General features: G+C 43.7%; 1 protein-coding gene across 1 annotated transcript in view; it reads right to left on the bottom strand.

The window, feature by feature from the left end:
* Nucleotides 1-14,454, bottom strand: part of FARP1 (FERM, ARH/RhoGEF and pleckstrin domain protein 1) — a 301,894-nt gene that overhangs the window by 32,743 nt on the left and 254,697 nt on the right. The window contains exons 14-16 of the mRNA XM_065902356.1: nt 5,909-6,096; nt 4,637-4,726; nt 3,470-3,603 (exon numbers count right to left, since the gene is read on the bottom strand). Of these exons, the coding sequence (XP_065758428.1) occupies nt 3,470-3,603; nt 4,637-4,726; nt 5,909-6,096 (412 nt within the window). The remainder of the gene's footprint in view (nt 1-3,469; nt 3,604-4,636; nt 4,727-5,908; nt 6,097-14,454) is intronic.

Here is a 14,454-nt window from a genome sequence, read left to right as displayed (position 1 = left end):
CCAAATGCCCATACTTCCAACATTTATTAAAAAAATGAAATGCATTCTGTTAGCCCATTTCAATCATAACACTCAGAACTGGGTACAGTATTCTGAGGGAGCTCTGAGCCTTGAAGTTCCAAGGGGCAACCTTGGCCTCCTTCTAATGAGGCACAGTCTATGGACGAGGTTCACGACCTTGGCGGCACATTGGAATAATGACCTAGGAAGCTTTAGTAACTACTGATGCTTGCATTCTACCTCTCAGGGATTCTGATACAACTGTCTGGTGTTCTGCCTGGTTATCAAGATACTTTTTTTTCCTTAAAGGTTCCAGGTGATTTTAATGAGCAGCCAACGTTGAGAGCCACAGATAGAACTGATATTGATCTCTCTCTCTCTTATTCTATTGGCTCACACTTAACTCATTCACATTCAGCTTTCTGCCGTGAATCCCTGCCGAGTCAGGTCATTTTCATCATGCATTTGAGGAATTGATTAGCTCAGCTTAATGGCACACTTGGACACTGACTCCTGATAAACGTCAACAGTATCCCGTGGGTCCATTGTTGCAAAGCTACTGAAGGTGAAGTTGATGGAGCTACATATTGACTATGTGCTCTCTCTTGCTAGCCTTGAGTCTTTAACACGCGTCTGGCATCTTCATGGAAAATGAATAAAATTATAGACCTTTGAAAGATACGCTACTGAAAATTCTCTGGGGAAATAAATGACAGCAGGTGCTTTTTAAAGCAGCTGGACACTCTTTCACAGATAAAGGCTAAAGATTTATGATCACAGATAAATCCAAGAGCGTGGCAGTCATTCTAAAATGAAACGGTGTTTCATACAGCTCGGCAAAAAAAGTTCTCTGGTGGCAGCGTCAGTAGTGAGAAGTGTCAGCAGTTAGAAGTGAGAAGATCCCTGCCCCTCCATCCTGAACGGGGTCATCTTTCCCTCCTCACTCTGGACACTGGGAATCAGAACATGCCCAGAGATCTTCCATCTGTGGTCAAGGACCACTCTTCGAGTTTCCAGCCCAGTCAGGACCAAGCAAGATAAGACAGCCAGAACAGGTTGGTGTAGGCACACCAAGATCTAAGAAGCGACTCAGCAACCCAGGGTCCATGACACTGTCATTATAATACGTGAGCATTGCGGTTTCTGCTCCCTCCCCTCCCCCACCCCGGATTTCACTTGGAGGCTTATGGGTTGGGGCCTGCACACTAAGGGGCAAGTTATATAACCCAAAGTTGTCAATTAACTTGTCAGTCAAATGATACAGGACACAGGGAGGGACCACTAAGCTTAAAAACCCAACCCTACCCCATGGTGGGCTTCTCAGGAGGTGCAGTGGTAAAGAATCTGCCTGCCAGTGCTGAAGATGTGGGTTCCATCCCTGGGTAGGGAAGATCCCCTGGAGGAGGGCATGGCAACCCACTCCAGCACCCTTGCCTGGGAATTCCCATGGACAGAGGAGCCTGGCGGGCTACAGTCCCGGGGGTCGCAGAGAGTCAGACAGGACTGAGCATGCACGCACACCCCACTGTGGACTGCTTCTGGTTTCCAGACAGCTCACTCTCATGTTTTCTCAGGAGCACACTTTCACTTTGCTTAATAAAAGTCTTGCTGCTGAAAACTGCTCTACGCCTCTTGTCTGAATTCTTTCCCTTGAGAGGACAAGAACCGAGAAAACTACCGTTCTGCCAGTGACAGCAGGACTGAGCTGAAGCCCCGCACTGGGCTGCCGGGGCACTGCCAACTGAAGACACCGCCTGGGTGTGACCTCCCCTCTTTAAACCAACGGCCACGTGGACCAAACTGCCGTATGACATGTCTCAAGATGCTCCGAGCATACAGGAAGACTGTATGAATGCGCATCTCACTGGCCAGAAAATGAACTGCTGCATTGGTTTCTCCAGAGCTAGAAGGTCTTCAATTCCGCTATGAAAGCATCATTCAACTTTGTATGACTAAGGAGTCAGCATGGCAGAACACAATCGAAAGCTTTCCAGTAAATTTCGGGAAGACAGAGTTAGATGTTACAGAGTCTATTTTTTTTTTTAATTTCTAAAAGTGGTATTTCTCTTATATTCATAGCACCAATCTAGAGTAAGAGTCTAAACTGGCATTTTCAGCCTCTCATCATCTCCAGTGGAGCTGAGTTTTATACCTGTCCTCAGTCCAAGCTGAGCCCTCCTGCCTGGGGCACCTGAGTAAAGCCTCCCACTTCCTTCTGTCACAGCAAAGAGAGCTGCACTGAATTCTCTCCAGGTATAAAAAACATACAAAGTTGGGTATCTGAGCACATTTGCTTCACAGCACAGGGAGTAGCTCTCTGAGCCTGTTAACCAGTCCCCGAATCCCCCACTTGGAATCCCCCAGGGTGGGACCACCTCATCCAGGTCTCCGGCAGGCCCTACAGTCACTAAAACACCCTGAGAACACCTTGAACCAAACTCTCACCTGCAGTGAAAATGGACACAGTATACAGTGGGTTCCCTTTCTGCCCAAAATGTAGAAAGCTTCTGCTATTATCTCCTGGCATCTTTCAAATGCATGTTTACTAGATAGTCAATTCCTCATGTGTCTGTACATGTCTTTTAAAAAAAAACCCATAAGAATTTTCTGCAGAAGTTTCCATTTTAGGCCAAGGGACTTTGCATTCTATAGTACAGATGATTTCTCCTGACGTTTTGCATCCACAGATTAATATTTTATATGATATTTAATAAAACAGACTTAATATTTTTATCCAGCCTGCTCCTCCTGAGTATTTAGGTCAGTTCCAATCTTTTAATTCTGTCATGGATATCATTGCCATTTGTCATTTCACATATTAGAATGCATCCTTAAGATAAATTCTTAGTAGTGGGGATCAAGGTAAAAATGTATGCATGTGTGGGGTATGGGGTTCTATTTTATTTTTTTGGGGTCATACCACACAGCAGGTGGGATCTTAGTTCCCCAACTAGGATCAGACTCTTGCCCCCTGCAGTAGAAGTGTGAAGTCTTAACTAAAAGACTGCCAGGGAAGCCCCTATGGGGTCTGTTTTTCAAAGCACTCTTTATAAACACTGAAATATAATACTGAGAACAGCATGAGACGGATGATACTTAAATGACTATGAAGCAAGCACCATTAAAATATTACCAACACCCTAAAAGTTCCTCTTCTGCCTCTATATAATCGTCATGAACCTTCCAGAAGACATTACTATATTCTGTGGGATTCATTTCATTATTCAGAAAATATGCATTTTGAAGAATTATAAGCCAAAGGCGAAAAAAAAATTTGGGATGAGATCTAACACGTATAGATTTACTTGGAAATCACTGCAGGCTTGGCTTGTCTGAAGCCAGCTTCTTGCTTTATCTTTGTACATGGCTACTGCTTATAAGGAACAACATAAAAATAAAATGAGAAGCAGAGAAAGAAAGAGGAGGGGGGTGGTGGTGAGGCAGAACGCTCACCCAGAATTGTACTCACCACAGAGCGAGTCGTTGCTCAATTTCCTTGAGAAAATTTGTATGAAATTTGTGCAAAGGTTCAAAATTCGGGAATATGAGACTTTTCAAGGTTTCGGGCATGGAGTCCTCTTTGCTCACTGTGCTCTGAAACCACTGGGAATAAAAAAGAGGGCACATTTAGAGGCATAGAGGTGAAGAACCGAGGTCTGCAGCTCTTTGGAGGTACAGCCCACCACGCTTGGAGACATAAGGGCTCTCCTGCCGCATCCATAGGATTTCAAGAGTGTCAAGGGCTTTGAGGCTTTTCTGTTTTCCCTCCTTTCATTAGATGGAGTAAGAAGAACCATCTCTGCATTACCGCTTCCTGAAACTTGCTACCAAGTACTGTTGAAGCCAGGACAAATCTCTGAAGCGAGCAGCTACTCAAATCAAAATTTCCATTATGGCCAACTCCCTGGGTCACCCCTGATTTATGCCCCCGCACGCCCTCAGTTCAGTCTTGAAGAAACTTCCATCATTCTTCCTTTGTTGAAACGCTGAGCAGGAAGGTGCCTGAACCAAAGAGGTGATGCCTCTGCCTGCACACACACACACCACTCATCTCACCGAGCTGAGGCTGGGCTGGGCTGGGCCCCACGAGGACTGCTAAGCGCCTGCTCTAGAGGCAGACACCAGACCATTCCAATTGACCTGCAGTTGGCTAGCTCCTTTCCAGAATCCAGGGTCATAAAGACATCTGCCACCATGCTTTGAATTTAAGACTGAACAAGACAGATTAAAATGATAAAAGGCAGTCTTTGAGGCAGATTTTGCTGACATGGCTCAATTTATTATCAGAGATAAAACGAGGTTTCCCTTTCACCTCTGAGGTCTCTCTCAAGCAAAAATATGAGGCAAAACGCAAAGTTCTGCCTCGGTGCAGGCAGTGAAACATTTAATATTAAATTTCTCCACTTTAGAAACTTCCTTCCTCTGCACTTAAAAAATCACAATTATAAAACCTTTTTAGGGCATATTCCAAATTAAACATACCATTACTGCCTAATTTCTACAACTCAGGACTAAAATCCTTTTAATTGGAGTTGGAGAACCCGATATTTAATTAGATCCAGCTTGTCTCCTAAAGCTGAGTATTAGTCAAGATAAATTATGTAATTTAACACTTTAGGGGAAATGCTACACATACCGAAGTGATGACTTCAAGATCCTTCAGATACGTTCTCTCAGTGGTGGAGACTTCTTTAGCGATGAAGTATGCTTTGTCAGTTGGGAATCTCTGCAAAAATTCATAAAATGAAAAAAAGACAAAGTAATTTGAGACTTGGTTTCTAAGAATGTCCTAGTTATAAGAAAGTCTTAACTAAAGTGACGCATTGCTAACTTACGATCTTTGGTTGGTTGGTAGCAAGGCTAAATAAACTCTTACTTATTCTCCTTTTTGTGCAAGAGGAACTAGAATAAAGAACGGGTTTCTATGATGAGAAAATTGTCTAGGAATGTTTCCTTCCAACTAAATCCTACTGGCAGTGAAAGAACTCAAGTGAGTGTGTCAGTTACCACTGAAGACTGTTCATTCAAAACTGGGCGCCTGAAAATCTAATTAATTAGGATAGTATCAGAGTGATGCAGTCTTCAAGGAAATGAATGGAAAAGAAACCAGGGCAGCCTTTGTCCTGGGCATCGTGGGCTGGTGGTACTGGTTTTTAGGAAGTGGAAGTTACGTTGCTCCTGGGAACACGAAAGTGGCTGATCTAAAGGGCCAGGGTGACAGGAGGCAGAGTCCCTCTGTTAGATGGGCAGGTGGCACTGCCCTAGATCGGTCTACCATTGGTTTTGCTTCTCTCTGACCAGTCAGTAAAAGGAAACCAATCTCCTGTTGTTGACTATCCTGCTTACTTCCTACAGGAGTCTAGCCCATTCCACCTCTGGGGAATACACGTGAAGCAGAGATGAGATCAGATACTTGTGCACCTGTGTTCCCAGAACATTAGGCAAAAGAGCCACGTGGAGGAAACAACTGTCCATAAATGGGTGGATGGATACACAAAATGTGGTACCTCCAGACAATGGACTACCAGTCAGCCTTAAAAAAGAAAGAAATTCTGATGCAGGCTACAACATGCATCAACCTCGATGTTATGCTCAAGGAAATAAGCCAGTCACAAAGGCACAGACACTGCATGATTCTACTTTATCGCTGTTATTTTGTCACGAAGTTGTGTCCAACTCTGCAACTCCATGGACTGTAGTCTGCCGGGCTCCTCTGTCCATGGGATTTCCCAGGCCAAGTATACTAGGGTGGGTTGCTATTTCCTTCTCCAAGGGATCTTCCCAAACCCAGGATCAAACTCGTGTCTCTTGCATTAGCAGGTGGATTCTTTACCACTGAGCAAATTACTGGAATTAAAAAAAAAAAAAAAAAAAAAATCAGCCGGTGAGCGCCTGCCCGCCCTCATACCTTCCTCCGGCCGTCGTCCTCGTCCTCGGCCCGTGGGCCTGCCTGGTCGTTCAGCAGGGGGCTGACCAAGGGGGACGCCTGCTTGGTGTCAGGGCTCAGGTTGGGTGACAGGATGGCGTTGGTGGGCGCAGTTCCTCCCTGAGAGTTGATGGACAGCTCTGAAAGGTGAGGGCTGCCAGTCAGGGAGCCTGTTTGGGGATGAGAAGTATTAAAGGAAAAAAAAAAAAAAGTAATTCCTTCTGGAACCCAGTCTCCACTTACAATTATCACCTTTTCAAACCATTAGAAGCTTAGACTACTATATTACTATATGGCACGCTTAACATGCCCTCTATCACTTTCTAGTTTTTTTCCCCTAAGTTGCAGCAGCCTTCATCCTCAAGATACCATTCAGTGGAATCACAGTTACGTCATTAATAATAAGCTGGAGAATTCTGCTTAGAGCATAATTACAATAGTTTTAAAAGCATTGTGTATCTGCAAATAGCGTCTTCATTTCCTAACTACTTCCTTAATGTCTTAAGAATTACTCGAGAAAGACACAGGGTCTATATCACAAGGAGATGTGGAAAATGACTAGAAAATAGCGCTATTCTAATAGAAGACTAAAGGACTTGGGACACCCAGGACAGACTACGTCTTGGAACAACGGGTCACAGCTAAAGGAAGGGAAAGCAGCTACCTCCCCACTCTACGAAGAACAGAAGCAAGCCGGTTATACCTGGTGATGGCACTCCATGTCTCTCTCACTGTTTGGGACAGAAACACTAGTATCACAATTATAGTAAAGGTGATCATTTAAAAATGCAAAGCTGGAGGTTATCACATTATCACAATTCCCCCTTTTGAGTCAAGAAATGACAGGCAATTAGTTATTCCTCTGAAAATGATACTGGAGTAAATCATAGGAAAATGTATAATTACCCATTATGAATCAACCAGATGAGATGACATGCATATGAAAGCTCTTTGCCAACAGAATTTTGCAAATACCAATACCTCAACTTATTGAAACTAAGTGGGATGCTTCAAAATCTACTTCTAAACTCAAATGTTTCAGCCTAACAGATCTGTAATGCTTATGCAGACTCACAGAAACTAGGATTAGGATGAACATAGTTTAAGTAGCCTGCAGCCCTGTCAGTTACCATCATAGAGAAAAACTACATAAATGCTTTCTCTATTTGCCAGCATCCAGTTTCATGGTTGCGGCTACTCAGCCCAGTATCAAGGAGCTCGGAGAGAGAGGTGAAGGGCCGTTTTCTGGTAATTCCCCCAGTTTTTTCACCTCTATCCTGTCTCTCTGGATGCATTCAGATTTGCTTGGACATTATAAGATAGGTCCGCCTTGAATGGAGCTGCTGGAGGCGGGTCGTGAATGTGACCCCAGTATGAAGGAACCGCGCAGAAACCCCCTCCAGGCCCCACCCAGTCTCAGGTCGCCCAGCTTGCTGTGTCCCCTACACACGGGGATAAAAGCCACCACGCCCACAAACAACAGAAAGCAGACATCCTGCCCACTAAGAACAAGATTAGAAAATGTCAGGAAAAGTCAGATTCCAGAAGTTTGCATTAAAAAGAAAAAAAAAAACCCTCCATTTCAATGCCTTGCATTTTCATAAACATCATTATAACAAAGTCCTGATGTCAGACAAAGACCCAATCGCCCCTCTCACACCACCAGACCCAGGAAAACCCGGAGAAAAAGGCCAGAAATTGCTTCACAAATGTCAATTTTATTGACACTAGTGCACAACTGAATACAATAATTTCGAAAGAATTTGAACTTGTCAAATAGAAATAGTGACAACAATCATAACTGCAATTGATTCAAGGTACTATGCTATTCTCTTAAGAGAAAAAAAAAAGAATCACAAAGAGAAAACTGTCATCACTACAAAGAGGAATTAGAAAAAGAGAAATTCTGGCAGTCTGGAGATCGAAACGTTTCATGCATTTGTGAGTCGCTGCTGGAGAGTCATTTTTTATTTGTCCACCATCATCTGGCACAATGTGGGGGCTTACCTTCAGTTCTCACACTGTGTGTGAGACCAGGCGAGGCCGTTTAAGGGAGATCGTGCTGGGCCTTGAATCTGCAGTGACGCGAAGAGAAAAAGCACTTGCCTCGTCATTGAAAGAGTTGGAGCCAAGAACAAAAAGCAGTTAGAAGGCTAGCGTGGATGAGGAGCGTGGGTGGGGAGATAGTACCAAGGAAGCCTTGGACCGTATCCAGCAGCAGATAAAAAATCGGCTGCCACATCTCAAGGGAGAGAATAAGGGTGAACACGCTCAAGTGCAACCACGTCCACCCTCCAAGGTCAAAAGCTGTTCTTGCCCTTGTGAATTCCCCCGGGGACGCTCCAGTTCAGTAGAAGTGGGCCAGTGGGCCAGAAGGACGATCTAATAGATGAGGGCTCTTGGAGAGGTGCCATGCTGCCAAGGCAGGCCACATGGCAGAGAAGATAGCCATCTAGAAGACTCCCCACTGGACCACACTGGAGACAGGAATCAGAAAGTGGGGCGCCGAGAGTGAACCTGCTGGCAACCACGTTCCTAGGTAGAGTCGGGGAGTTCTAGAGTCCTAGAGCTCTGGGTTCAGCTACGTTCTCACTTATCATGTGGCCTAAAGATGTGTGTGTCACCCACATTACACGTGCAATACACAACTCTGGAGGAGGACCAAATTATGGTAGCTCAAGTCCATTTCCAGAGGGGTTACCTCAACTGGCTTTGTGTCTGCTCGTGGGGCCCAAGAAAGCCAAGGCGATACTGTATTTAAACAATAAGACCAATAAATACCAAGCAGCTTGTTCTAGAAATCTATCAGCAATGCTAAGGAGGGGAAGGATCCAAAATTCTGAAGCTGGATTTTACCAATCTGAGCCACATCCATGGAGAAAAGCCTCTTTCCTCCTCTTGCAAGAGAAACTCCTCAAGGCTTTGCAAATTCAAGGATGACAGGGTTGCAAACACAGGCAGGTAGGCTCATTTACCATTCAGCAGCCAGTGGAATATGCGGACGGGAGTAATTAGTAGAATTTGGCAGCCTGATGAGTAATTAAAATTCTCTTTCAGCTATGAGCCAGTGTGTGGCAAGGGTCTGTACAAGCTCATGTCCACAAGGGGCCTGCCCTTGGCCCAGTGTAAGGAGCTGGGACCCAGACGTCAATGTCTGAGGTCACGGTTATCAGAGCTACTGTAACCAATTTTCACTGAAGTAGTCCATCTTATTAAAAAAAAAAAAAAAAAGGCAAGCAAACATGGTGGTGTTAGATAAAATGAGTTCGCCAGATTTCTGCAGCTTCATAAAGCCTGCTCTCATCTCAGTCTGTCACCTGCCTTGAAGGGACAGCCCTGGGCACTGAGGAAAAGAGGCCACTGGCATTCACTGCTACCTACCCTGTGAACATATTAATGCCAGGGAATTGTATCATCTTCCTCCTTGACACAATGTTATACATCCCCTTCACTGACACAAAGGAACTTCTTTCAGCCAGGGGCTCTAGGTAAATAACTGGGGGGTGGGGGGTGTCATCTAAGAAAAGCACCTGGTTATTAAGGCAATGGGCAGAAAGAAGTATGAAGAGATTAGAAAAGGATCAGTTACACCTCGAAAATCTGGAAGCTTTTGATTTAAAAAAAAATTTTTTTCCCCTTATTTTTAGAAATCGCCCTGCATGTTTTTAGCATTCAGTTATATTTCTGGCTTATAACCTTCAGGTCCTTCACCTGTACCAAATAACTTCCTGACACCCCACCCCTACCCTTCATTTGTATCCAGTGGGATGAATTTATGTCACTCTCAAGGACTAAACACACCTTCACCAACGTTACTCTTGAGGAAGGCATTTCTGATAATTGCTTTCAAAAATCCTTTTACATATACACATTCTCATGGCATGGACAATTATGGAAATTCAAATTAGCACTGTGATATTTATGGATTCCAGTTTATCACCCAGCCTGGAAAATGGCTTATCGCTTTAATGTAAAATACATTCGTAATTCTTCTCTCTGGCTGCACGGGGAAGCAGGGTTTGCAGCCTCACCCACATGGGAGCGTCTCTCCACCAACTCTCCGGCAGGGGCACATAAACAGCAAGAACCTAGTTTATGATCAACAAGCCAAACTCGCACCCTCCTTCCCCTTCTGGGACTAGGCCCAAGCCGCCAGATAACCATCTTTAATAACTCTATTAAAGGCTTAAGAGCCAGCTCACACAAGCCTGGGAAAAGAGAATTTTCTGTTTTTCAAGTCATAAAAAATGGCATTTTGAACACCTAGTTGTACCTGCCCTGTTTTAAATTAGCCAGTAAATTGGGACTCCTCGCTTTTAATTAGGTAAGTGTTATTTTTTCTGTTAAGGAGCGATCAGAAAACCTGTCAACTTTAAAAACAGTAATCCACAAGTTTGTGAAATACAAAAATGTCTGAGATTGAGAATCCTGATGAGAACAAGACCATTGATGGCTTTTGCAAGTCCTCTTTCCAAAATTTAGAGAGTATAATGATAAAAAAAAAAAAAATCCATGCAGGTTCCTCAGTATTTCCCCCCGAGTTACACATTTGGCAAGCTTCTAAATGTCATCCGTCCATCATTACTTGTCTTCTGTTATCTGGTTCTAAAATATAGGAGATTGCATCTCTATGTACCCACAACGTGCTTCAAAGGCACATGTAGAAAATACATTACAGATGCAGGTTTTCATTTATTTTTAAAAAGGCTCTTTCTAAATCCACAATCTCCCTCTAAAAGAGAAGACAAACTCTCTCTGGAGACGGCTACATTTGAAAGCCAGTTTTCAAAAAAAAAAAGAAAAAGTCAGTATTATATTCTGGCTAGTTTCCAGAACAAGCATGATTCATTCTAGTCTGATAATAAAGCTGGATCCCACTCCAATGGAATATGTGAGGGGGAAAAAAAGGGCTGACATTATTTCATTGAAATTACAAGATTCCATAAGAAAAACCAGATTACAGGATTACCAATCATAGCAGAGTGGCCTTCTTCTTGACAGCTTAGGTTGTTGTGGGAAATGTACATGCTTCTTAGACCAAGTTCCTTGAAGAAAAGTTTTACAAGCAGCCAAACATCAGAGTTACTGTTCATCATGAAGCAATTCAGAAAAGCAACAGTGATGCAAGTTGCAGAAAAATAAAGAGAAATGCTGCTAATGGGAGAATGTGGCGGTGGCAGGGGTTGCAGTGTCTGGGTTGGGGTACACGGTGCTTTGAACCAGTGAAAAACACCATCTTATACTTAGAACAAAGCTTCGGCCATCAGTAGGGAAGAACAGTTACAATTGACAGTTTTTACAGCAAGATACCTGTTAGGTCAAGTACAACCCTCTTTCGGTTGAGACTGACAAGAGCTATGAATCCCGTGCATACACCGTGACATGAGTTTGGCCTTCCCTGACTAAGGAATCAGCGAGCTCACTGTTACTGGAGAAACCGGCTACCATCCCCAAGGAATAAATCCATGCTTTAGTGAGGAACTGTGCTCAGCCGTGGCGAGAGGATGGAACCAGACAGTATCTGTGAGAGCCTGCATTCTGGGCAGACAGCAAACCATGACGCAAACAGCTCATTGGCCACAAGGCGCCAGCGAGGGCGGAGCCAGATAAAGTTCTCTCTGCATTTCTACCTGCCCGACTCCTTAACAAAACATGCAGCTAAACTCTTATAAGCTATATCAAGTTTGCTGTTCCCTCTGGAATAGAGATGTGCGTGGGTGCTTAGCCGCTCAGTCGTGTTTGACTCTTTGCGACCCCACGGGTTGTGGTCCACCAGGCTCCTCTATCCGTGAGATTCTTTTCCAGGCAAGAATACTGGAGTGGTTGCCATTTCCTCCTCCAAGGGATCTTCCAGACCCAGGGATCGAACCCATGTGTCTTGAGTCTCCTGCACTGCAGGCGGATTCTTTACCACTAGCACCACCTGGGAAGCCTATTGGAATAGATGCGCCCATGGAACGATAGGAAGCCAATCTTCTGGCTAGCTGTCCGAGCTCCCCTATGTAAGCTCCTTCACAGATGCTCTCTGTTTCCATGAGCCCTACCGTGCCCCCCGCAACAGAGATCCTGCTCACTTCCAAAGGCCACCCCCACCCCCACACAGTTTGAAACACAGGCCTGGAAAAGATGAAATAAGGAAAACAAAGTCCGTTCTGTTCGCCTTCTATTTCCCCACCTTTGGTGAAATACAGTACCACCGAGCAAGACCGCTCAGGATGTCTCCGTGGTAAACTTGCTGTTTAGTGAGCAGGATCACTGTATTCTAGAAGAAACAGGTATTCCAAGTACAAATTGGTATTCAGTCATGTAAAAAAAAAAAAAGACGTCAGACAGTGCTCCAACAATGCAGGGAACAGAAGGTACATGCTCTGAGGATAAAGACAGAACGCTGGGGGAAAAAAAAAAAAGCTTTTTTTTTAGGTAGGTACATGCTAACCATCCAGGGTATACCATGGCACGACAGAAAAATGTTTTCTCAACTCGATTAAACAAATGACAAAAATGAGAATGAAGTCCCCAGCCTTGTCTATTGTAAAATTAATTTAACATATTAGAAATTTTTAATAAAATATTAAATACACACACACAGAGAACAGAAGGGAATTGGGTTAATAATAAAGGCCAAGCTTGTGAGATGGGGTTAGTTAGGTTTTCATGGCAACTTTCCAGGCAGAAAGGAGGTGAGGGCAAGGGACTGAATCCACTGGCCATTCGGGTGTGAGTGTAGATGGCAGCAGGGGTGTGTCCTCAACTAGGGAAGGTCTATCTTTGGTCTTTCTAGAAACCACTGCAGGCAGAGTGACAAATGCTTTCTTACAAAGGAACTTCCAGGCCCAGGAAAAAGCAATTGCTGGCCCAGTTTCATGAGCCAGAAAGGTCATGTGTGAAGATAACAGGTCCATCACAGGTTCCAAAATGACCCCTCTACTGTTTCCTATTTGAGAGGCAGTCAACAACCCCCATTTATAATAAAGCGAAAGCATTGCTTCCAAACTCTCAAACTAATACCTCTACCTCTTACTCAAATGTAGTTAATTCCCGTTCGATGCTTTTTTTACCACACACACACTGATCCTCACTCTCTCCTTACTATTCTTGGTTTACGTTGCATTCGGCAGTGATTTCTAACTACTACTCTTCAATAGCCTGAAGTCTTTGCACTTGGCCCCTAGCAGCAAGCTCACGCAATTCCTAGGACCATTTCCATGGATACATCAACAGTATCTGCCTAGGAGCTAGCTAACCTTCCACACCGGCTCTCAGCTACACCCTTAGATCAGATAACCCATGTCAACTGCTATGAGATTTTAATCCTCCCTACTTTCAAATATAAAACCACTCCAAGACATATCAGGGTAACCTGATCTAACACCCACACCAAGATGCCAAGGAGCTGTCTTTTACTGGAAGTTATAACCAGAGGCCAAGAAGGCTGCCAAAGGCTGTTTGCAAGGCTAAGCTGTGATGTCTGCATTGTTTAGTCCATCCACACGGAAACGATCCTGAACAAATCAGGGTCTCTTTGATTTTTAAAGCTTTTAGGAAAAGAAGATTTTCTCCTTCTACCCCAGGTTCCACCAGGGTTTTAACTGCTTTCATTAGACAAGAAAAAAAAAGTTCCCCATGCTGGAGGTTTTGTCTATGTTTTCCGAAGCGATGTGTGGTGAATTTTATGAAGCAAGACCTTTTTTGTTTCTACAAGACTCAACTCCTCTCAGATATAGCTACGACATATAAATCAGCATTTGCAACTTTCATTCATAGAGGAAATACTCAAAATCCCTACGTTCCCCAGGAAACAGTAATAGTCCTTTTCCAAGTATGTGTCCAAACAGGTGGAAATCAGGCCACTTTTGATCTTTGATGTCTACAATACTAGGCCAAATCATCATGGGTATTTTTGCTTTCCATGATGATGATTATTTTTTTATTTTTAAAAAGGCTGCCACATTAAGCGGCATGCTTATTTTGATCCAAAATCATGGCTTCAATTTAAAAACAAGCAACCGGCATTAGAGTGTACACTAGAGACCCAATTTCCCTCTATTACATTTCACTTAACTAAACAGAAACAGATGGAATTAGACCAACAAGGAAAACACTGCACCAGTGAATTCTTTAAATGTCGCCAGAGTCAAGTTCTTTAATCACTTCCTTCTTATAGAAGTTCATCCACTAGGACCTTTCTTTCCATAGATTCTTATGAGCTTGGCTAACATGGCTGACTGTAAAACTCATCTGAGAGCTACTAGCAATGGTTCATTTCAAAATGTCCACCTCTTCCAGGTTAAAAGAAACTTACTCTATTGCAGAGGCTGCACTGAAAGATTCTTCTGCAGTTTGATTTGTAAAATCTGCAGCAAGAGAGCAGACCCTTTGACAATGCTGCAGGGGTCAGGGGTGCAGACCCTCCGAACAGTAGAAAATTCACATGTTAACTTGGAATCGGCCCTCTGTGTTATATATTTACACTTCCGCATCTGCAGATTCAACTAACTTTGGATTGGGTAGTAGTATTTACTACTGAA

The sequence above is a fragment of the Muntiacus reevesi genome, chromosome 11, assembly GCF_963930625.1.
Source record: "Muntiacus reevesi chromosome 11, mMunRee1.1, whole genome shotgun sequence".
Taxonomy (NCBI): Eukaryota; Metazoa; Chordata; class Mammalia; order Artiodactyla; family Cervidae; genus Muntiacus; species Muntiacus reevesi.
The sequence above is the reverse complement of the archived record's forward strand: the minus strand, read 5'-3'. Positions and strand labels throughout refer to the sequence as shown.